At 37.5% G+C, this 25,275-nt stretch overlaps 1 protein-coding gene across 2 annotated transcripts in view; it reads right to left on the bottom strand.

Moving 5' to 3' along the window:
- Window positions 1-25,275, bottom strand: part of FOXP2 (forkhead box P2) — a 213,510-nt gene that overhangs the window by 73,630 nt on the left and 114,605 nt on the right. The window contains exons 4-9 of one of the 2 annotated variants that reach the window (XM_018568426.1): window positions 20,802-20,939; window positions 18,729-18,941; window positions 14,787-14,789; window positions 13,372-13,528; window positions 11,984-12,197; window positions 8,310-8,414 (exon numbers count right to left, since the gene is read on the bottom strand). In XM_018568426.1, the coding sequence (XP_018423928.1) occupies window positions 8,310-8,414; window positions 11,984-12,197; window positions 13,372-13,528; window positions 14,787-14,789; window positions 18,729-18,941; window positions 20,802-20,939 (830 nt within the window). The remainder of the gene's footprint in view (window positions 1-8,309; window positions 8,415-11,983; window positions 12,198-13,371; window positions 13,529-14,786; window positions 14,790-18,728; window positions 18,942-20,801; window positions 20,940-25,275) is intronic. The other variant, XM_018568425.1, reaches the window with a different exon arrangement.

Here is a 25,275-nt window from a genome sequence, read left to right as displayed (position 1 = left end):
TATATATATAACCTTTTAGATGTGTTTGCGTAGCAGGATTTTGCATACTTCTTTTTCATTTTCATAGTACCAGGAAACTCTGTCTGTCCCCATTGAAAAACTAGGGACACTCTGAGCTTATTCTTCTTAACATGCAATGGGGGGAATTCGTCAAAACTGGAGCAGAAGACTCTGAAGCAGTTGCCTACCAACCAATCAGCTTCTTTCTTCAGTTTGTTCAGGTAAGGTTTGAAAATGAAAGATAGAAGCTGATTGGTTGCCATGCACAAGCTGCTCCAGATTTTGTCTCCAGTTTTGATAAATTCCCCTCAATGTGTCTAGATATTTAACCTTTTGTTAGAACAGTGTTCAAACCTACTTTACAATTGATAATGAGATTGGCTAGCACAGCATTTTTTTTCCAGTTATATGTGAATGAGAATATATAACAAATACAAAATAGGCGTTCTCCCAATTTGAATGCAACACTTTAACCCTAATAGGCACTGTTGAGTGTTTGGTTATGCAGAGACAACTGAGCCATACCGTATGAACAGTAAAATATAGGGTTGCACAGATACCAAGTACAGTACTCGGTACAAGTACGAGTACATGTACCGATACTTTTGAGCTTCAAGACTACACTAGAGAAAAATTCAAAAGTTAGGAGGCAGCTGTCATTTGTAAGGAGCACATGGAGCTCCTGGGATTTGTACATCTGTTTTAATGTACGATTTTGTTTTTATAAATATAAATAAAGGGATGCACAGATACCAGTTTTGCGAGTACGAGTACTGGTACTTGCCGAGTACTTACAAGTAGGAGTACTGATACATTTTTGTTTATTGTCATGTGACAGTTTTTCTAAAACAATACAGAGTAATGATTTCAGGACAGTGGTGGAGTGCCACAACCAGGTCCCAGCTGCAACCGCTGCAACCCTAGTAGTTCTCATGAAAATGCCAAGTATCGGCACTGGTACTCGAAAAGTATCTGTGCATCCCTAATAAAATATTAGTGTTTTCCATGTCTTTTATGCATAAAATATATTGCTAAAACCAGGTGTTTATCCATATAGAAGAATTCTTTTTTAAATGTGTAATATTTCTAAAGAGAGGAGCCACCAAGTTGTGCTACCTGACAATGAAAAATGTAATTATTGAGTAAAACAGTTACATCGGGCAAATAATGCAGCAATTGGTCAGAATGTGATTTCAGTCCAGTGAACATGGTTTGGTTACTATAGATTACTGCACTGTGTTCCTTACAGTGTTTATTAAATATGCGGCTTAAATAAGTGACTTAAAAAATAATACAGAGTAAGGCCCCTTTCACACGAGCGCTCAGGTTGTCAGGTTTTCAACCCTCCGTTTGCAGATGAAAAATGGACAACAATGCATGTCCATGGCAATGCGGATGAAAATTGATGACCATCAGTTTACATCAGGAGACATCAGTGTCAAGTGAGGTCCGCAATTTGACACATATCAGCTCTTCGTTTTGACTGACCCCCACTGATGTAAATTGTTGATCAGTTTACATCAGTTCATGTTACATCAGTTTTTTGAGACTGATGTCGTAATACAGCATGACAAGCTTAATGCATGCTGGGGGAAAGCAAAAAGAATCATGGGAATTTACCATAATAATAAAAAGTCCAACACTGATGTAAACTGAACTGACAACAAATGTTCAAACTGATCAGATTTCATCAGTTTTTTTTGTAAACCTTGACTGAACCGATCACGTATGTGTGAAAGGGGCTAAACACACACTGTTGTGTTGGATTTCGTAACAGTCAATTACAAATTAGCTTTTAGTAGTTCAGTGTTAGGATACTACTAAAAGATCAAATATTACACTATGTTATATGAAACCCTCAGTGTAACATTGCTTTTTACATTAGGCTCCACCCAACCTGTAGCTAATATATTATTATTTTCCTTTCTTGTGCCCAAGTCCGACTTTTTATCTTTTACCGTTTTCTCTCTCCTGCCACGCTCTCTTCATCATTTACTGAACTTTTGGTTCAGAAGAGCACCCAAGTATGGTAACCATGTGTGCATCACTAAGCTGGCAGAACTGCTAGGACAGGCAAGGAGTCAACACCGCTGTGATCACGTAAGGAATCTACCTGTGTTTTAAAGGGAGGATAACCACCCTAAGTATGAAAAGAGAGCACTTAAAAACGGTTGTTGTTGAGAAAAATGTTAGGTTTCAATCAAATTACATGACTAATAAGCTTATGTCAACAGACTTTGGGCTTGTGTTGATTTCAGTTTAGACACTTAGGAGATAATTCAGAATACATTGAGGTGCATTTGACCTCCTTCTGACCTGCATTTAACCTGCTCCAAGTACGTTTTGTATTTCCATACACTTGTATGGGAATGTAAAACCAGCTGATGCAAACAAAAGTCCATTGATACAGCCCTTGGTGCAATTTATTATCACCTAATAAGGGAATTATATACTTCAGGTGTTCAAATGAATAGGAACTGTAAACTTGCTTAAGGTGCCCATACACCTTACGATTATCGTACGATAATCGTATGCGATCGACTTTTCGTACGACAATCGTAACGTGTGAATAGAGTGCCCGACCGATAGTACTGTACAATCGTACGACTTTTGACGGTCAAGCATGTTTGAAAACTTTGGTTGATCGTACGATGTTCGCATGGGCAAACGAAAATAATTGCGGTCAATTACCGCAAGTCGTCCAGGTGTTTTTTTCTAACTACCGCTGATTGAACCTTGCGATAATCGGGGCAGGATGGGGCCGTCGTACGAAAATCGTACGACGGTTCGATCATCGGAAGAAAAGTTTTGTCCGATAATCGTAAGGTGTATGGGCACCTTAAGGTTGCTTGCTTGGTTAGGAATGACTTTCTCAACTCACATTTATGCTTATATTATCTGTAAACATAAAAACTACTAACATCTTAAGAAACAAACTCTAATCTTCCAACTTGGAAGTTTATAAAAAATGTTAATTTCCCTGGGTAATAGGCATAAATTAGTGTCTGCTAGATTATACTGTTATACAATGTATAATATGATCCAACAACACTGTTCAAACAAATATCTACAATTAACTGTGATATGTTGGATTTATACAATTATGCAACTATATATTTCCAAGTGACACATTTATGTAATGCTTATGTGATGACAAATGATCAATTTGCATGTGCAATTTTATTGCACATTTTGCCATTTTAACAAATTTCTAGAGTAAATAGGTGAAAAGTAGGGTGATAAAATCTCACATTTGAGTATATATTCACTAGATAACAGGAAATGTTATCACCCTCTGGCTTGAAGAGGCTTGTTTGTGTAATTGTAATGCAGCAAAACAAAGATTACAATGCTTTTCTTTTAATGAGCATACATGTTGCTTAAAAACCGTATGCCTATACTGCTAAAATGAACTCTATACTGCGGCTTCTTAATTCAGAAGAAAATGTACTACGTACAAATAGAGACATTTTTTTAATCCAGATAGCCAAGTATTATTGTGACAACCTCCGCCATGTTTAAAATGTGCTTGCTGCTCCACTGTTGTTCATTCTGGGTATGGTCTTTATATGCCATATACACTAACTGCACAAATGGCCAACTGAGCAGATGATTTATAAATCATCTCCTAAGTGTGACAACACACTCCTAACGTACATGTATGAAATAATATGGTAAATTGCTCAACTGCACTCTCTCTACAAAGCATTTTATCTACAAATGCCCACAGTATGAATAATCAGCCCAACAATTTCAGGTTGCCTCCCTGAAACCTATGTAGTCACTGAATAGTCTGATTGCTTACAATATAGCAGGAGTCCCCAACCCCCGGGCCGTGGACCGGTACCGGTCTGTGGCCTGTTAGGAAATGGGCCACGGGCAGTCTTCTCAGCAGTCCTCCACCTGCTGCACTTCTTTTTTTCCTCCGCACCTCTGGCCTGACTGAGTTGTGACCTCGGGGACAGAGAGAACTCTAGTAAACTAAAACTTCCAGTCCCCAGGTCAGGTGCTCCCACATCCATTCCTGAAAAAAGTCACCTCTCCCTGCTGAGCTGATAGGAGAGAGGAGACTACTTTTCCTTTTTCGACTGCTGTGGAGGAATATCGGTGCTGTGGCTGCCGATAATTAGCTTGTAGTTCCGAACTTCACATGGCCATGCATGTGCAGATTGATCCAATCCTACATCAGTCCACCTGCCAGTGATGCCACCTGCTTGCCGAAACTAAGAAAAAAAGAAGCTCTCAGCGGCCAGTCTCCCTGTCTTACTCTACATAGATACACACTAACAAAAGAAGAACCCTAAGAATGTTTTTAAAGCATGTAACTTAAAATTGCTGTATGCTGTAATTGCAGTGTATATTGCTGGCAGGCCTGGCTAGAATTTTTAGTCCTGGATGGTTTTATATTGCATCACTGTGTCTATTGATGAGATTTATAGTTCTGTATAGCTGATGGTATTATTTTGCATCGCTGTATTGATGCGATTTGTAGTCCTGTATAGCTGATGGTATTTTGCATCACTGTGTGTATTGATGGGATTTGGGGGTTATATTTGGGGATTTGGGATATTTCATTATATATTGCAATGTAATAATATTAGAAATAAAGTGCACAATAAAAATCTATGACTAAGCCCTGATGATGAAACACATAAGAGGATGATTCATGGGATTCTAGTATCACAATGTGTTATGGTGATTGTAAATAAACCTTTGAATTTGGAGAAGACTCATACAGATTGCGGTTGAATCCTTAACGTAGAGGTGCACAATAAATGTGCTTGAACTATCTGGAAACCTGCAACCCCCCACGTCCAACCCATCACCTCCACTAACATCCCCCCTCCGCCCCAAACCCGGTCTGTGGAAACATTTTCTTCCACAAAACAGGTCCCTGGTGCCAAAAAGGTTGGGGACCGCTGCTATACAGTATCAGAGACAGCTTTTATAAAGCTTTTTTGTTACTGATTAGAAGGTTAAAGAAGGTACAAACATGGTTGTATATGGTTAGAATAACAAAAAAATAATGATGAGAGCTTCACTGATGAAAGCAGGATGGGTTCTAATGTAAGCCACCATTGTGTTACTATTGTGTTAAAGTAGAACTCCAGATAAAAATGTTCAGTTTTGGACAGTATAAGAAAGATTTAAAACTTAAGATGTTTTATTGTCCTCTATGTGCCTTTTAGGGAGATTTCTCCTCACCTTCTGACCTGGTGACTGGGGCTGCAGCTAACAATTATTTTCATAATTGATTAGTTAGCTGATTATCAATTTTGAATAATCAGATAAAATAAAAAAAAACATTAATACCGTCATGTATTTAAAATAAAATACACAAATGCAGCGTTACAGACAAAGTTTACTTCAGAATAAAACGGCATGCACATATTTTGAAATCGCACTGCACAACTGGAACGCAGGGCGGTGCAGTACCGCGTGTTCCAGAGCGGGTGATCACACTGCGGACGGGGGGAGCATTTAGGATCCATTGTAATGAATGGCCCTGCAATGCACAACCTGCAGCAAAATTTCACAGGCCGAAACTGAAAATGACTTTTCCCACCTTTTATATACAGAATTACCAAAAAACTGGCTAATAATAAATGTTTCCTAACATAATGTAAAAAAATATATTTTCTGTAATTTTTCCTAATTATAGTAAAAAATAAAAACCCCAGTGGTGTTTAAATACCACCAAAATAAAGCTCTATCTGTCCCAAAAAAATAGTATAAAATTCATTTCAGTACAGCGTTGCATGACGGAATAAATGTCAATCAAAGTACCGCTGAATACTGAAAAATAGCCTGGCCAGGAAGGGGGTCTAAACACCTGGTCTTGAAGTGGTTAAATAATTGTATGCATTATATTAGACATTTTTATTAGTTTCATGGATTTAAATTAATGTGAATTGTAAAACTCTAAGTCAATATAATTAAATATCTAACCCTTTATTTAAAACAACACACCAACATTTTTTTTTCTATATAACATTTTTATTCATTTAACTTTCTTTCCTTTTAAAAAAAAACGTTTTTAGTCTTTCTAATTTTAGTTTATTTAACTTTATTTTTTTTAACTTAATTGCTGGGAGCAATAGCCAGCCTGCTGTTGGATATTTTAAATTGCAATAGCCAATAACAGGCTGGCTATTGCACCTACCCACTGCCTGCTGTCAATCAGCAGAGGAGGGACCTGATGGAGAAAGTTTTAAATAACAGTAAATAATTCACCATATATGCATCACTCATAAAACATAACAAAACACATTTTAAATATTCCCTTTTTACAGAAAAAAAATATTAACCTAGAGTGGAATAGATATTTATATTTTCTATCGCTTTAGTAATGTCACATGACAGAGGTTCAGACTAAAATGAAAAATGCCCATGTGGCCTAGGCAATTGACAATACTAGCCTACCATTACACATAATCAGTCATCTCTGTAAGGGCTCTTCTTTGTAGGCTGAGTCTCAGGAAAGGCTCTGTGGTTTGAGCAATTAGCATGCTAGGCAAACTTGGCAGTCAGTTATACAGCAGTTTCACATGATAACTTAACATGATGACAATCACTAACATAGGCCTGCGGTACACAAACACATGCTAGGTAGGCCCTGGAAGCCCTATTACTAAATATGTTAGGGAAATTATTGGTTAAGGAAATGCTGTGGGCTAGAAAAACTCTAAGCTGTTTTGTTAATAACAGTCACAGAGATTATTTACACTGCCCACTATGTTATTCAAAAACACTTACGGTCGCACGCAATCTGTAAACTGGGCATGTTGGGTATTGTTTTACTCGTTGTAACCTCATCTTTTATATTTCATTTAAAAAAATGGGTAATTTGTTGTGTTTTGGGGCATTTAATTAAATTTGTCACTAAATTTTGGGGTTTAATAAGGAGTTGCGCTAATATTGCGCAACATAAAAATTTTCAACTACCACCATTTTATTCTATAGGGTCTTGGCATTCAGAAAATATATAATGTTGGGGGGTTTTACGTCATTTTCAGGCCTAAAATGTGGAATATAACATGGGTGCAAAAATTGAAAAAAGGGCCTCAGTCATGAAGGGGTTAAGCTGAGAAAATGAAAACGTAGTGTTCTCAATTGCATAAACATAACCTTCATATGTGAAAAGTACAGTTTTAACATGTTATAGTTCTGCAGGGCCTATCAACAAAAAGAGCTTTGAACAAAAATATTCAATATTTATATAAAAGAGCAGTACTTAAATTACCCCACTACAGCTATTATCTGCTGCTTGCTATGTTTTGTAGTTATGGAGTTTCAGTTCTATATCTAACAGATAGTCTACCATTTGTAAACACATCTTTTTGATGTTTCTGCCAACATCCTGGCAACAAAGCAGTGCCATTTCAAATAAGCTAATTAACTTAATTGTTGATGAAGCATGAAACAGTTCATTCACCCTGTTAACAGCACCATGACAACACAAGATCTTCAGCCTGTGAAGTTACTCATCTAGGAAAAAAAAACCTCTAGCAGTTCATTTTTATATATATTTGTCCTGTGTGAATTTTGTATATTTGAAGATGTAAATTACTGAGTCCACCAAAACACACAAAAAGCATGAACCGACCAAAAGATGCCAGATAAGGACTTTACAGGTGTAAAGTTGTATTATTCCCAATGAAATACTAACTTGCATACCTTATAAGAACATTTTGTATATGCATGTAATAAAGAAGCCTAAAATTTCTGAACTAGAACTTTATCACAATATGCTGAACAAAAAAGTATACCCAATAGCAATTACTGCACGGGGAACCACGCTGGTCACTATTCCTACACCATACATGTTGCAATTGACCTGTATGGAAGTAATTTGATAACTGACAAATATGGCATAGCAAAGCTTAAATAAGTGTATCAATAGAGTCCCTATTTATCAGTTTTACCAGTATAAACAAACTTTAAAATTTAATGGCTTTAGATTGCAGCTGCACTTTCAGCCTGTCATGCATGCATCCTGCCATAAAGGTATGCTTCCCTCTCTACCAACTTCCTTTTCCTTGTCAGCAAATTCAGTCTGAAAGGTGGGAAAATTTAATTCGGTTTAATTTGAATTCCAGGTAAAAAAGTGAAAATTTGGGGAAAGGGTCAACAAAGGACATTTCAAAAATGTAGCAGATTGAGGACCTAAATGCAATCCAATAATGAGTGCATGTAGGAAAATATATACATATTACATAAAAGCTTATATTTGTGCAAAACTGACTTTCTTAAAAAAATATATTTTGATTGCATTATCACTTCTCATGAAAATGTGAAATCTAACCTACTTTAAAAATTGTCCAAAATCTTCACAGATGTTTTCACAGCCCGGCCATTTGCAGACACCATGACCATAGAGGGTATGTGTAGCCCCAGTCTCTTCAAGTGATGAGCTGTAGTAGAAAGAACATAGCATCCCATTAATCTCAAAAGCCATAATCGTTGGCGGCTGCTAGCACCTGTCAGGTTACAATCGCTGACAAACAGGTCAAAATAGGTCAATTCAGCTCAGAGCAGTCAGAAAAAATTTAATCGTTCTATTGAATAGTTCAACTGCCAAGGCAGGATGATGTTCCAATTAGGGAAGAAATAAAGCCAGAGATGACTTCTAATAAAGGATGAAAATAAATGACTATACAACAGTGCATGGTAATGTCAACCTATGACCTCACTGTAGTATTTAGCCTTCAACCTAATAAAACCACTCCAAAGTACTATATGTTTACAGGGAAAAAAAATAACATTTATTAGGCCCCTATGATTAAGAGAGAGAGTACAATGTAGGGTTCAGATTTCTATTGCAAAAAAAGCAAATTTATTGATTTTGAGCATGTTCACATTAGCAACAAAATACCACACAGAGAGGTTATACAAGCACATCTAAAAGCTACTCATGACATTCTTTGGGGAGGGTTTAACAGAGAATACCAGGTAATGAAAGAACTGCCTTGAAAAAATATTCACTTACTGACCAGTACCAACTTGACAGTAAAATCCTGCACTGAAAACTGCACGATTTCCAAAAGTTTTTGTTTTTTAGTTTTATAAAAAGGTGTTGCAATGTCTTTTAAAGGGTTATTAAACACTTGCATGTTTTTGTATATAGCTACTGCTAGCAAGCAGTAGATATATGCAAAATGATTAAAAAAACAAACTTTTTCAAAGGGTTAATACTTACCTGTGTCTCCGCTGCACGCTCCCTTCCGAACATCTTAAATATTCCTTTGGCGGCCGCAAAGGATCTTGGAGCAGGCGCAGTTCAGATGTTCGGCCGGGAGACTAGGAGAGACACAAGGTAAGTATATGGAGCAGCTTGCACCCGCACAGACTCCGTGGGACATGAGAGAAGAGGAGGACAGAGGAGTCAGTGCTGGATCGGAGACCAGCACCAGCGCTGGAGGGACAGCTAAAAACTACAGGAAAGAAGATCGGATTAAGAGGCATCATTTAAGGTAAGCCCTTACATTAGCACTGTGTGTGTGGTGGGGGGGAGGGTGGGGGCGGGACCTTTGCCCTTAATTTCACTTTAACCTTTTAAGTCACAGTTCTCATCTGTCCCTGTGCCGTTTCATAATGGCACCCATACTGAGCAACTCTGTCCAGCCTCTCATTGCAGTAGATCACGGCTAGAGATCTCTTGATAACTGTTGCTGCAAACCTGCATGGGAGAGTCTGGATTAGGTCTTCACTATATATACACTTATATATATTTTTATTTATTTATTTTTGCATGTACTACACAAGCATAAGTGAACGCAGCATCATTTGAATTTGTAGCCATCACAAAAGTGATTATTCTGCTAATTTGTGTCCTTGTCAACAAAACTTCATCTCATCTTAAAGTTACACTAACAATTTACGCATTTTGTTTCTACCTGAGTGTTCCGCTAAATAGCATTGAAAGGGTTTTGAATAAAGCTCTCCTAAAGCAAAATGTATATGTTGACGGAGTTTTACCATACCACTACAGCTATACCATTTTAATCAGCAGACTTTGTTGATTTTATTTTGGGATAAATATATGGAGGTTCCCAATTTATGTAACCACTGTGTTGGGAAAAATTACAGGAAAATGCATTTTCTAATCTTTTACTATGCATCCCAAATAAAGAAAAAAAAAAAAAAGGAAATAAAAATATTTGTAACCAAATTGAAGCCATATCTGTCCTGAAAAAAACAATGTATAACACACTTGGGTAGACTAAACACTAAATGTATAATGTGAGGAACCGAGACATTACCAAAATAAAATCTTTAGGACTCAAGGGGATTCAGGGAAAAAAAACAACGCCTTGAGACTCAAGTGGTTAATGAGAACATGTGCATTGCCCATGCAGGACCAAAGCTACAGGCTCACTTTATATTTACCTTTCCTTCGATCCTTTACTGCTCCATTCACCAAAGGAAGCAAAAGTGACATACCCCTACTTCTGGAAATGGGGAAGCATTTGCCAATGCTAGTGCATGGGGACTGGTTAATTAGGCACCAGCAGCCTGGTGATGGAGAAAGAGTATGAAACTTGGAGCTTACTTAGGGTTTTCTTCTTGCACACGTGGCCAAACAGAGTGGCAAGAGAGCAAAAGGAATGTAAATATAATTATCCTTATTATCCTTATCCTCCAGGCTAGAATCGAAATACAAAGTTGAAATACAAGTATGGTAAATGTTAAACCTGCAAAAAGATTTGCCATTATGCTTATTCTGGTCATCCAGACACCTTTTGTAGACAGCACACCTGTGTCTTTGACCTCCAATGCAATAGTAGTGCATAGTGGCCATGAACACACAGGCAGCCGGCTGACTAGACAAGGAAGAAGCAGCAGTATACTGATTATCACTTTGTTCTCTTCTCTTTCAGCAGGTTTACTGTCAGCACATGTTGGTGCAATACAGCATGAATGGCTCCTAGTGCTGGCCCTAACTCTCCCAGTTTTAAATGCTGCTATACAAGGGAGTAAGGGTTAATGTCAATGGGTGTTAGTCAAACACTGCATTTCCATTTGAATGCATGGCATTGCCTTTGAATGGAAAATGCAGCATCTGACAAGAGACAGCTGCATTTGACCTGCGTTGTCTTCAGTTCAAACACACCCTAACAGGACATGCTGCATCTAAAGAAACACAGTGCAACACAAAGCAAAGCAGGGCAAATGCAGTCTCTGAACTACTTCTCAATAAGATTTTTCTGACCTGCATTTGAAAACAACACCCATCAACATGAGCCCTAAAGGGAACGGATATCAAGACAAATTAAAACACCAACAATAGTAATGTTTATTAATTATTAATTGTCATTTTTACAACTGCCTGGAGCTCAGCTTTAAACATTATGCAACAGTTCATTTGATGACAATTATTGTACAATAACACTCAAAATACGGGTGTTTATTTTTGTTCTGTGGACATTTTAAACATTTGAGGATGTAAATTATTATGTCCACCAAAACACATAAAAACCTAACAAACCAAACATACGTCAAAAGGTAAAAGTGTGCGGGTAAAAATGTATTCTTCCTAATACATAATACCTCATATACCTTATAAGAACAGTTTGCACTTGACCTTAACAAAAAGGTAGCAAAACAAGATAATTTTAATACACTGCAAAAAATAAATAAAAAATCTTCTAATAAAATATCACCAGCTTTGGTCGGAGATCTTCCTTAATCAGTGAGGCTACACTTGCACCTCTGCCTTTTAGTTCACTGCAATGAAAAAAGTTCTGTTTGCTGAATTTCAGGTGTGGTTCTAGTAAAACTCAACATGCATACAATTGCAGTATATGAAGAACTCGTAGGAGTGAATGTAGCTTTCACTAATTCATTATTAAAAGTAAAAAGTAAATCTGTCTTTAGCGATGCAAGTTCATGTATAACATCATTAACAAACACAAGTGAAACTAATTGTATTAGCAGGCTGGATGAATTAGCAGACATTAGTCATGCACTGCTATATATTTACCTGTCTCGTCTTGAATTTAGCACTGAAGACTGTCCATTCACTAAGGAATGATGAGTTATTGGTGGTGATGCTTTGGAAGTGGTGGAGGAGGTAGTAGAAGAGGAATTGTTAGTAGTGAGGTCTAGCCCTCCATGTTTAATGCCATTGTCTTCCATACTGTGAACTCCAGTAACCTCTTTCCACAACTGCTGAATCTCCGCAGGGCTTAAACCAGCTACAAAATTAAACATTGCCTTAAAAACAATAAAGGCTAATTCTTTTTACAATAAATTGCATTGTATGCTGCACAATCAAAAAATTTAACACATCTTAACATTAGTCCTGAAACAATAAATGTTACATTTGTTTATATATGTTATTGCCATGATTAAAGTGCAACTTTAGGAATCATCTTTTGCCCACTAACATTGATGTAAGTATCCATATCTGGAGGGCCACTGGGGATGCTGCAAATCACTGCAGTAGTCTGTGCTACCTACAGTGATAGCCGTGCTCTTCCAGGTGCTGCTCTAGTGGCTTCCCCACTGCACCCTGAATACAGGGAGTTACTCGCTTGGCATTGCCACCATTCAGAGGCTGTTTTTTTATTGTTTTTCAGTGAATACAAGGAATTCTCTGACTGGATGAGGTGGATAACGTCACAATGTAGAGTGGCCATCCAGATATTAGTTATGAATCCTTACATCGAGCCAAGGTGGACCAATGTCGGTTTGCAAAAAAAGATCACTCCTGGAGTTTCACTTTAATCACTAACTGTTGTCAAAGAGTGTTTACTTAGCATACATGTATGCATGTATTTACGTATGAGAGGAGTCAAATTCCTGTACACATAACAAATGCATACGCACTGGTATTTAGCTACTACTTTTTTCATCAAGTAGTTTAAATGTCTGTAAAAAAATGAATTATAAATAAAGTGCCATTCTAACCTGCAAGATGCATATCCTAGGAAATGCTGCAATATCTACCCAAATTGTGCTATGCTGCATCTTTCCAATTTACATAATAATATATTTTGATATATTTGCCAATTTGGCATATTACTTATTTACTTAGGGCACCTGAGCTTACAACAGCCCTGAATGTTTGTGTATCACCATATTTTATATGGGATTATATGTCTATCCATATGAACAAATTTAACTTTGGCCATGTCTCAAGTAAAACAAAAAGCAAATATCATTCAGATCAGATTTCTCACTGCCCTGCTTTGTTGGACAGACATCTGCCAGTCATTTGGTCACCCTTGAATTTAATTGCATACAAGACTTTGAGCTTGGGCTAAAAGTGTATGACAATTTTAATTGTGGCCGATCTTACATAACAATAGCGGAAAAAATATATATGGTGGAATGAAAAAATGCCGGATGGTGAAGAAGCCATCTTACCTTGTGGTAGGGACTGGACTGGAAGAGCTGACTGGCTTGGCGGGATGGAAATGAGTCCCTGCCGTTGAAGATTGAGTAGATGTTGTTGTTGCTGCAGTTGCTGCATTTGAAGGAGCTGCTGCTGGAAGACAAGCTGTTGGGCTGCTAGCTGTTGCTGCTAACAAAAAATGATTAACAATTAAACATATATTCTGGTTTTTTTTCTAACCTTACATTCAAAATAAAAAAAGGAAAGTAAACCTGTCAAAACCTGAGCAGTTCAAACTCAACGTATAAAGCCACTAGATCCAGAGGTTACAGGCAGCTGAAGTCATATGCAAACCTTGCTTTTTCTGTAGAAATTGATCTTGGTCCCAACTATTTTCATCCCCCAACAAAAATGTTCCACCTTCAACAATCTCTATGGGCCTATTCAAGGGTAGCCTCAAAGACCAATACGGAGGCACAGGGAAGGATAGGGTATTGCCAAGCTGGACTATTTCTGAAAAAGCTGATATTTAGTTATACCTTTAGCTTCCTATATCTTTGGATGTACTGATTACTCTGTCGTGCAGTATTCACTGGAAGTAACCTCTGCTTATACGTTGTTTTCCATCATATGTTCAGCCTGGGTTTTTGAAAGGTTTACATTAAGAACTTAAATGAAATAAAAATATTACATTTTTATTCTGCCTAGTTCTATTTACTAATAAGTTCCATATGCTCCGAAAAAGTACATATCAAAATGCAGAGGTACAAATGTTAGATTAGATGGTTGTGGATAGGAGGTCAGACATGTTTAAATTAAAATCTTCAGTGAACTAAAAAAAAAACACAGAGACAAACTAAAAGTAGCACTCTAACTGTAAGCACTGTAACTGTTTCTAACTGTAGATGTGTCTTTCAAAGTATGAAAGTGTAATCTACAGCTGCCCAAGAATGTAGTCTCCAGTGATACATTAGTAAATTGGGATGTAGCCTTTATTCCAATATTCTTTTAGCTCTTTCTTTTCTCTTGTTTGGAATGCATTATACTAGTGCTGGATTCAAGGGAGAGAATTGCCCTATTATTAGAAAAAGTATAATTTCCAATTTTGTGAGGCATTACAAGACAAACCAGAGTTCTTGGGACTCCAGAGAATATAAGATAGCAGTCACACTTCACAAAGAGACAAGCTGCTGTAGAAGACCTTTCCTTTTTAGTTTGGGGAAAAGAGAAACTTCTGATGCACTCACTGGAAAACAGACTGCATAATGGAGCAAGTCATGTGGATTGCCCAAAGCCTCAAGAGAAATAAGGGAACAATTTCTATGCTGTAGTTGATGCCTGTCTGAAATTCTATTCACAAATCCAAACAGAAACAAAACCTCAGGAGGTCAGGACTGTTTCCTGTAGGTTTGCATAATGGGCAGCTTAAAGACAATGTCTACAATACCTGCTGATCAATTTAACTACTTCAACATGTTATATTTGCATTATGTTTATATGTGATGCATTCTGCCGACAAGTGCAGGATAGGCCTGAGAAGCCGGCTTGTCAGCTTGATTTATGAGCACATCAAACTGTAACTTTCTATTCGCCAGTCCAAATCTCCAGTAGCAGTTCATTAATCAGGGGCCCATGACTTTGAAATTTATGCTCAGCCATTTTTGAACAATAAGCCAACTTTGCATGCTTCTTGAACTGTATCATACAAAAAAAAACATCTTTCATTATATTTCACCAATTTTATAGTTGGGCGACAAAGTGATTTTTTTTTTCCAAAGGGAATCTTGGTACAATACAGCTGAATAAATTATATGGAAAAGTTATATGGCATTCATCTCCCTGCTTAACATTATTTTTTTTTATACATTTAAATGTGAAAGCTTTAACTACAGATTTGGGATTTGCAGAAACTTAAGGCAGTCTGCTGTGCTGGCTGGCAACCGTTCCACTATTCTCAAAGCCACTGTTTGTTAATTTATTCTTATTAAACAGGTGAATGAGTCATTTGCAGGGGTGTATAATTCTCAAATGTGTAGGGAGCAAGTATTTATAAGAAAAAAGTAAACAACCTAATATGGATGGTACGAATGAGCTTTCCTACTTTTTGCAATTTAGAGTTATGATGCCTAAATATTTTAGATGGCAGGGACATATAAATTAATATGCTAAACAATTAAAGGTTTTCCTCTTTCCAATATGCTCAAATGGATGTGCATATGCTATAGGCTTGCATTGCCTGTTAATCATGAACATAGCCTAATTTAGAACTGACAATATCGATTAGAAACTGGTCAAAATGTCCAATATAACAAACTCAGTCATTTCCCAGACAGTGGTGTCTCAAGGTTACTGGCCATGTTGCATATACCACTCAGGGACTGTAAAAATTGTCTGGAATATAAGAATTTGGACTTTAACTGGAGTTAACCCCTTCATGACTGAGGACCTTTTTTCATTTTTTGCACCCATGTTATATTCCCTATGTTATACCTCCCAACATTATATATTTTCTGAATGCCAAGACCCTATAGAATAAAATGGTGGTAGTTGAAAATTTTTATGTTGCGCAATATTAGCGCAACTCCTTATTAAACCCCAAAATTTAGTGACAAATTTAATTAAATGCCCCAAAACACAACAAATTACCCATTTTTTAAATGAAATATAAAAGATGAGGTTACAACGAGTAAAACGATACCCAACATGCCCAGTTTACAGATTGCGTGCGACCGTGAAACGGCGAAAAACTGCAGTACCCCAAAAAGTCAATAAAAGACGCTTTAAAAGCCCCACAGGTCATCAATTTAGAGATACCCCAAAATATTGCTCTCACTTATTATTGCTCTCACTCCGGCGTGCGCGGCGATACCCAACATGTGTAGCGCGTTCGTCGTTTTCATGCGTAGGCGCACCCGACGCGTGTTTACGTGGCGACGCGCGTGCTCGCGGGGGCGGGGTACTTTTAATTTTTTTTTTTATTATTATTAGATTTATTTTATTTCATTTTAATTTTAAAAACTGTTTTTTGTTTTTTTTTTACTTTACTTTGACTGCTATCACATGGGGGGGCTTGCAAGCCCCCCCATGTAATAGCAGATGGTGGTGACAGGTCCTCTTTAAGGTGATGCTGGGGGTCCAAAAGACCCTCAGTGTCACCTTTACACTGGAAATAAGCTATTGAAGTGCAGATCGCACTTCAATAGCTTATAGCTGGGCTGCAGGAGCCCAGAACTGACAGCCCAGGGACCGGAAGTGATGCAATCTGCATCGCTCCCGGTCCCATAGAACGGGGAGGGGATCGATGAACGGAAGTTCGTCGACCTCCTCCCCAGCTCCCCGCGGACACAAAGATCGCCGGTCCCGGGCCCGTAGGAGGGGCAACGGAGCCCGGGAAGCACGGCGGGGGTGTCCGGCGGGGGGGGGGGCCCCTTCTTCGGGACGCAGAAGCGATCTGGCGACAGGTAAGTCGCCAGGATCGCTTCTGTTGTAAAGCCGACAGTCGGCTCTACAAGTTTAAACAGACTCCCGGCGGCAAAAGTCGCCGGGAGTCTGTTTAAACAGCCCCGATGCTGGCGACGTACACTGTACGTCGTCAGTCACGAAGGGGTTAAACAACATATGTGTTTATTCTTTTATACTGCCATAAAACTACAGGTAATCAAAGGGGAATCTAAACAAATGCAGACCAACCTAAATATTTAAATGAAAGTTATCTGCACTATACAAGTCAAATGCTGCCTTAATGAAAGCTGCACTTTATGCAAATATGAAAACACAATTCAATACAGTTATATATTTTGTAACATTGTAAAATGTATTTGAATGCTGTTAATATAAGTACATACATTTACTTTATCTTAGCTGCCTGTAATTGCTGCAATACAGCACTTAAAGCTGCCTGTGGCCGTTTGCCAGGAGTTCAGCTTTAAAAATTATGGAATGCCAACAAGTAGACAGTACCATCTGAAATTAATACATTGGTAACAATGGCGATTTACACATAAAGAAAATTAAAACTTTTTTCACTGATTCATTATGCTGCCAGAAAAGATGACAAAAAGCATAATCAAACTAAAGGTGGCCATACACTCTACAACCATCGCAAGACTTTAGTCTTGCGATGGTTGTAAAGGGATTAAAAAAACGTACGATCTGCCTATCTTGGACAGGCAGATCGCACTCTCGATCATCGCAAGCCCGCCCCCCTGAGAGGCGGGCTTCCGATGACCGCAATGCTGAACGGGCAGTGTGCGCGTGCGCACACCGGCCCGTTCAGCATTTATCTTCCGAGCACCGTTCTAACCAGCCGAGAATCGTACGATTCCCGGCTGGTTTTCGAACATGCTGGTTCGACAGAAGACGTGCGACCGTACAGTAGAAACGGTCGCACGTCTCCGTTCACACTGCTCGATTATCGTACGAAAACCCGATCGCATACGATTATCGTACGATAATCGTGCAGTGTATGGGCACCTTTAGATTACAAAAACATCCTTTGGATCCTCTGTGATTGCTGATCCAGCAAACTAATTTTTATTGCGTTAGAAACCTTTTTTGGCACTTGAAATTATTTCAAGCATATACTGTTTACCACAGCAAGCATACGTTGTTATCTACCAACACCTCTCACGGAATCTGACTATTATTATTTTCACGCATTTCTCCCTGAGCCTTCTTAAAATGCATTTACAAGATCAAATTGTTATTTAATATCAATATCATAATGCATAAAGCACATTAGCCTTGAATTAACTCTGTTTGTTACAGGGTTTCACCATGACTTTTATACGATAGGTGGTTTTAGAAAACTTGACACTGTTGTCCTCTGTTTTTATTATTGTTGTAAAGGAATAAAAAACAGGTGGAAATTTGAATGCATTCATTTACGTCAGATGAGGAAAAAGAGAAAATTAAATAGAATGATGTGAAAAACAAAAGTGGGGGAAGCAGATTAAAAAAGAATCCCCGAGCTTTTCCTTTTGTATAGTGTATATAGATTACACTCTCTCTATTTGTAGACATGTGGGAGATATGGGAATGATAGCTGTGTATTTGTAGAGGAAGGGGTTTGCAGAATACTTTTCAAGCTAAAGGTTTAAGTGAATTAAAACAAATCTTATGCTAAAACTACACAAAAATAGATGGTCCTAATGAATAAACGTATCTGAAGGAAGAAATGCTAAGACTGTCTACAGCAGTCAGATCCATATTTTTCTAATGTTGCAACATTAAAAGGTTAATGCGGGTAACAAAAATAGTTATTTTTCAGATACTTTCATGCTTTAGTCACAAAATTATTAACATTATATAATGCTCACTCAAGAAAAATTAAATTAAAGGAAATAAGATTTGAGTATAATTTTTCCTAATCATTAGTGATCATACAAACCTCTTTTGCTTGTTTTCCTGGGTGTGTCGGTGGTGGTGGTTGTTGTTGTGTTTGTTGTTGTTGTTGCTGCTGTTGTTGCTGTTGCTGCTGCTGTTGTTGCTGCTGTTGCTGCTGCTGTTGCTGCTGCTGCTGTTGCTGCTGCTGTTGCTGCTGCTGCAAAAGCTGAAGATGTAACTGCTCTTGCTGCTTCTTGTAAAACTCTTGCAGTTGTTGCTGAATAAACCATTTTGACTTTAATAAATAAAGGCAAAAGTTGCATACATTACAAATTACCTAAGCTTTGCTACTCTGAACTGGTTGTTGAATCATCCCTAATAAAGATCTAAATAAAGAAAAAATACACACTTTAAAATGTGTGTCTCCTATGTTGCCTAAACACTTATGCATATAGTGCGTGCAAATTACAGCTGTGCTATCAATTATCAAGTGACATAAAACAGGAACAAGCCAGTAAACGCCTAAGGCCAAAAACAATTTACTGCTTCACACATTTTCTACTGTCAAGCTATCATATCCAAAAAGCATACAGTCAACAAACCAACAATGCCTTGTAGGTGTGCAAAATATACTAATAACTAAACACAAGTTTGGTAAAATATGTATATTCTTGTACATGTCTTTAGATATTTATCAGTAGTTGCTGCTTGATATTGAGGAGGAAACTGGCAATTAAATCTAGTTTTAAAGGTGGGATTTGTTTGTGTTACAAGGTATCAGTTTGACAATAAATATACAGTGACTGTATTCCAATACACTTCATTTGTTTTATCAGCATTAATTAGTTCCTCAAATTTTAATTTGGACATGTACATCCACAGGATAGAAATGTGAAATTCTCATAGGAGTTTGTGTGTTCCGGCCTATCTGCTTTTAATCAATTGAAAACCATTAGCCATTACCAAACAGGTTTTCAAGATGATCAACACCCAAAGGTGAGCACTAGTCTTCTGAAATTGCTCTATGCCCAGACATATTCAAATGGTCACATGAATGTTTTGGAATTTTTTAGAACATACAACTATTTATGGCCATGAATAGACACCTTTAGGACTAATCACACCAAATTAAGATGTGGAAATTAAAATCTGAAAAAAAAAATCTGAAATATGTCAGATAGCAAATGGGGTTATGCAGCTGGAGAGCAGTTGCAATCTTTCCAAAGGCATTGCAAAATGCTGATGTAGAGCAGTTTGGCAGTTCTAGCTAAATACCTGATGACCAACAATGGTGAAAGCGGAACAAGTCTAAAGATTTTCCACATTCTATCTGAAAGTGGAAAACCTTTTAAAACTCTTACAGCTAAACTTGTGTAACCTGTGTGAACTGAATAAAATGTAGTAACAATTGCCAGGCAACACCTCAATTTTCCAATTAAAATATGTTATACTATTACAATGTGACATATAAAAAAGTGCAAATCAGAGTTACTTGTTTTGCTCTACATGTCTAAACTGAGCTTTGGCCCAGGTTGTCTGTCCAAATTTAAGCAGAGCTCAAGAGATCAGTAATATCCCCATTACTCCAATACTGCTATTTACAATAGCATTTCAGTGTTTGGTTTAATTTTGTCAGCACAGATATATATTTTTTCATGTGTCACAGATACACCCGGTTCTGTAAGCTCATTGCAGGTAAAAATCCACTGACTTGTAGTTCAACCACTTGACTTTTTACTGCATATATATTCACTCCTCATAAATCTCTGCCACGGCACCTTCCTTTAACATAAAAAACAGATCTATTATTTTTCCACTTAATGCAAAGGGTTGGAAGTTTTTCCTATTTGCCTTCCCCTAACTATGACTAAAACAAGCAGTAACGTGTTATACATCATAAAACAACAATCTTCTGCAACTCACTTTGACACTTTGTATGCTTTGACAAGTCTAGAAATGTAATGTTCTGTTTCAGATGACAATGTAAACAATCACCTGACAGCATATTATTTTTCTACGTGTGATATACACTGCTATAAAAGGTGAAGATGAGATAAACATGACAGAGAGCTTATGCAATCCTAACATTCAAACACCCAGGAAAAATTAACTGTTGAGGGAAGGTAACCAACATTACCTGCTGTAACATAACGGCTTGCTGCTGCTGGAGGAGTGCCTGGAGCTGCTGCGGAGACAGTACTTGCTGCTGAAGTATCTGTTGCATTTGCTGAGGGGTGATCACCTGGGGAGTCATCATGGCCACTGAAACAGGCACCTGCCATAAAGAAAAAGAAACATCACAGCTAAGCTGAGTTGAAAGGCATTGATTGCTTATGACTGCAATGATTTCATTGACATTGATTATACTCTTCGCTGCTGCTCAGCTTCAGTGTATGTATATGTCATGCTCCGACAGGAAGATACTTATTCTACATAATTATTAGACAGCAGTTTAAAAAGGTTGTGGAGTGTATTCATTTTCTCAGACTGTCTCAATAATGCTTTAGAAGCTGAGCAGGAGACCATTACCCTGCTGTACTGCTGAACTACAGGGCAAAACTCCCTATTTGTATGTGAGAAACAATCGGCACAGACATTTGATTTACATGCTTTAAACACAGGCAGCATTTTTGGGTATAACTAAAAGCAAGAACAGGAAGAAAGCCTTTCTGATACATAACCAGGACACTGGGCTTGAATCATTAAGCTACAATACATGACAATCTTGCTTGATTCATTAAAGAGGGAGACATTGCAGGGCATTTTTACTTCCTGGAATTTTTCTCTTGCAATGGGGTGTGCAAGTGTAATGTTGGGAGTTAATGTCCTATGAGCTTTTCACTTGTTCGCTTACTCAGCCTGGCAGCTCTTTCAATTTATAGGACCACTGTTAGAATTAAAATATACAGAAAGAAATCATAGAATTAAAATATACAGAAAGAAATCAACATGTACACCCCATTCTCAACAAACCTCTCAGCATGACAACCCTCTCAAAGCACCAGTGCCTCATGCTGATAGCCACTTCTTCTGCTCCAACAATGCCAAGAAGGTGATACCATCATAGGGAAAATGTTTGGGCCTTGTGAAAGACAGCTAGCTTGTAACCATCTGCCCATATTTTTCTGCACACTTAAACTCTTTCCCTTGTCAAGGAAAACATCAGTACCCTATCTAATGGCTTGGTACACAGGCAAGTGGTTTTAGGAAGAAGAGCAGCTTGGAGCAGGGCATACAACAAAGATGACCCCAGAATTAATTTTTTTACAGCAAAATAAACATTATTAACCAATCAAGGGGGGATATCATTTTCTAAAACTGTTTTGTGCTGTGGGCAAGGAATCTGAAGGAACTTATTTGCATAATAGAGTAGGGATCACAACAAACTACACACCAATGGAGGCAAGTTGGTTGCACACAACCATCCAATGCCAGTAACCTTTCCCCACACTGGAGCTGCCCAGTGCCCTTCAGCATCTGAGTGAATAATGCTTTGAGAGGGGACCCTCAATTGTGGGGACCCCTTCCAGAACACCACACCAAGGAATTTAGGTGGGCATCATAATGGTGAGAAAGTGGAGTGTATGCTGCCAATTCACCAGCCTAAAGGATTTCAGTCTGTTTGCTTAATGAGTAGAATGAGGGAGGCGCTTGTAATTACTCATCAAATCGAAAGGGGTTGGTCTCTTTTTCAGATGATGAACCTTGGAATTAGGTATGGGGCTCAAAGACAGTATTGCATGTTTGCCGCAATCACACATTCTCATTTATGGAATCTCATCAGCTTTATTAGAAGCAATTATATTACCAATACAGCACAAATCAACACCCTCAGAGGAAACACACTCCCTATTACATAGGAAGCCACAATAAATAGAAACATTGTTAGCTCTAGAATGATCGTTTTCTTAATAGTCTTTTTAAAAATTGAACTGTTCTTATACTTAAGAGGAAAAAGGCAACTTGAATTTATTAGAAGCAATAGTTTAGAACCTTAGTGCAGATCCGCTACCTCATTGCTTGTCACCTCAGGTACTTAGGGTCCATTCACACCATAGGCATTGGGGTGTATTCCTCAAAGCATAGCAAAACGCATAGCACTCAAAAAACAATTTAATTCAATGAGGTCAGTTCACACAAGCAAAATGCTTGGCACTCAGCTGCGCTGTAAAAAAGTAGAGCTCATTAACATGCAGAAAAAAAAGTATATGATAGAAATAGAAGGCTCTGACCTCACAGGAAATGGAAAAAACAAATGCTGTGCAAAGCGTGTCCAGTGTGTTACAACACGTGCTGCAAACTCAGTGCAACGCAACTGCTTTAGCATATGCGATATGGTGTGAACAAACCCTTAAATTCTCCCAAAATTTCTGCTCAGATATATTACTATGACTATTGCTGACCACAGGGATACTCAAAAGGCTTTAAAAATATCTACCCATATACAGACTTTTCATAGCACTGTAAAACTGTTTAGAAAAATATTTCTTCATAAATATCTAAATACCGCTACAAAATGGTCGAGATAGAGGCAGCAACTCCTTTGCTAAAATCAATGATTGCCACATTAATTTTAAATACAGTGCATTTATACACATTTATCAAACTATAGACAGGACATTAATTACCAACCATTAATAGAATAGTAAAAATATATCCTATCCGTTAAGGTAATTTAGTCACCCTGATGTAAATGTTTGGTTAAAAAGCACAGAAGACAACATTTTATTTGTAGTTAAAACAAATGCATAAAGTAGAAAATAAAATGCAAACAGCTATAAATCTCTTGAACACGAATATAAATTAATAAACCTCAAAATATATTCACATTTTAAGCCTGCACTATACATTTATTAAAGGATAAAAGTGTTAAAGACATAGCTTACATTTGCAGTGATCCACAGATGCTGAGATCTTGTACAAACATTATGTCATTATTTCAGAAATGCATTGAAAGCCTTGTTAACGTATGATAGCTGATTTACGTAAAAAGATAAATGTGATATAATAATAAGCTGAACTTACAGTTAAATGCCTAGTGATGCTTAAGCATTCTGTTGCCAAAAATGAAGCATCTGTTTACAGCACTGTGTGTTCTAATCCAACTCAGATAAGAGGAATACAGCAGTGAGCTGGACAAATCTGTTCCGGTTATTTATGAAAGGCAGAACAGCTCTCCTCATATGACAAGTGGAGAAACAAGCAAGACTCCTTGGATGCAGCTACTATGACCTTTACTAATTAGAGTTAAAAACTATGGTCATCAAAGCACATGCACATCTATCGAAAGTCAGCAAAAATGTGATATCCCTTGATTTATGTTGATATTAATACAGTAACAAACAAATAATAATAATAAAACAGGCAGCAAAAAAATTAAAAAAACCTAAACAATAATCAAACATGTATAAATATTTAAAGGCTTAGGCCACATTCACACCAGATGCTAACGCAAGGACATCAGAACATTAATCGGACCAGTTTACACTGCTGCCACCCGTTCCGTTGCAGTGCCATGAAAAAAAGTAGAGCATGCATGGAACAAAAACAAATGTAATCACAATGCAACGCAATGAAATGAATGTAAGAAAAAAAAAATACGGAGATATTTTTCCACTCAGGACATGCTCATTAAAATAAAGATTGGCAAAAAACAGAAAAAGAAATAAAAGAAATGCAACAGAAGTCAATGGAGGTCCTCCGTTAACTTGCGATTTCCTTCCGTTTTTGGTGTGAATAAAGCAAACAGCACATGGTAGTTTCATCAGATGTTAGATTTCTGTATTTATGAGTGACATCCACTTGTTGGCACTAGCCAGTGATATATAATAATGTCAACAGTCTGTATCTCTACTGGTAGTTGTATGTTATAGAAAAGTATAAAAGCTATGTAATGGTTTACCGAAAATAATAAAAAAAAACAACAGGTTGGCAGTACATCATTTATCATGTATCACTTAAATACATAGAGAACAGCTTTTGATAACGCAAGTCTTTTCCAGCACACTATGACACGTGTTACTAAACCTTATAAGCTTGCATTTTAACCTTATATTTTTATTTTTTTTTGCCATACTCCATCTATTTTATTTATAGGCGCATATAAAGAACTAAGTAAGTATGTTGGCAAAAAAGTTCTACTTTTTTACATTTACTTTGTCTCTCACATGCCTTTCGGGGAACTCCAAACTGGATCTACCATATAGGCTGATGCTTAGGAGGGGGCCAAAAATAATTAATTCTTACCACATAACTGGGAATGCTATTAACTAAAGCCACCTTCACTTTATTTTGCATAAGTATATGCCCCTCTAGACTTTTTCACAGTTTGTAGAGTTATGATATGGAGTTAATATGGAATAAATAGGTGTTTCACCATTTAATTATCACGACACATATAAAAAGTCTGCTCATGTAAAAGTAATATGTAGGTAGTGCTTGGTGGGATGAGCCAACCCCTTGCTTATGTGTCTTTAATATTGCACCATTGATATCTCTTTACCATAATTCCAAGCTGTGTTTGTGCCTGGTAGCTTTGGGTGCTCAAAGCTAACATGGAGCATGGGGCCCATTATAATGGACACAGCAGGTTTGTTGCGAGATCTCAACAA

This window comes from Nanorana parkeri, unplaced genomic scaffold, assembly GCF_000935625.1.
Source record: "Nanorana parkeri isolate BGI_ZX_2015 unplaced genomic scaffold, ASM93562v1 scaffold1185, whole genome shotgun sequence".
Lineage (NCBI taxonomy): Eukaryota > Metazoa > Chordata > Amphibia > Anura > Dicroglossidae > Nanorana > Nanorana parkeri.
Note: the sequence above shows the minus strand (reverse complement) of the source record. Positions and strands in the feature narration are given on the sequence as shown.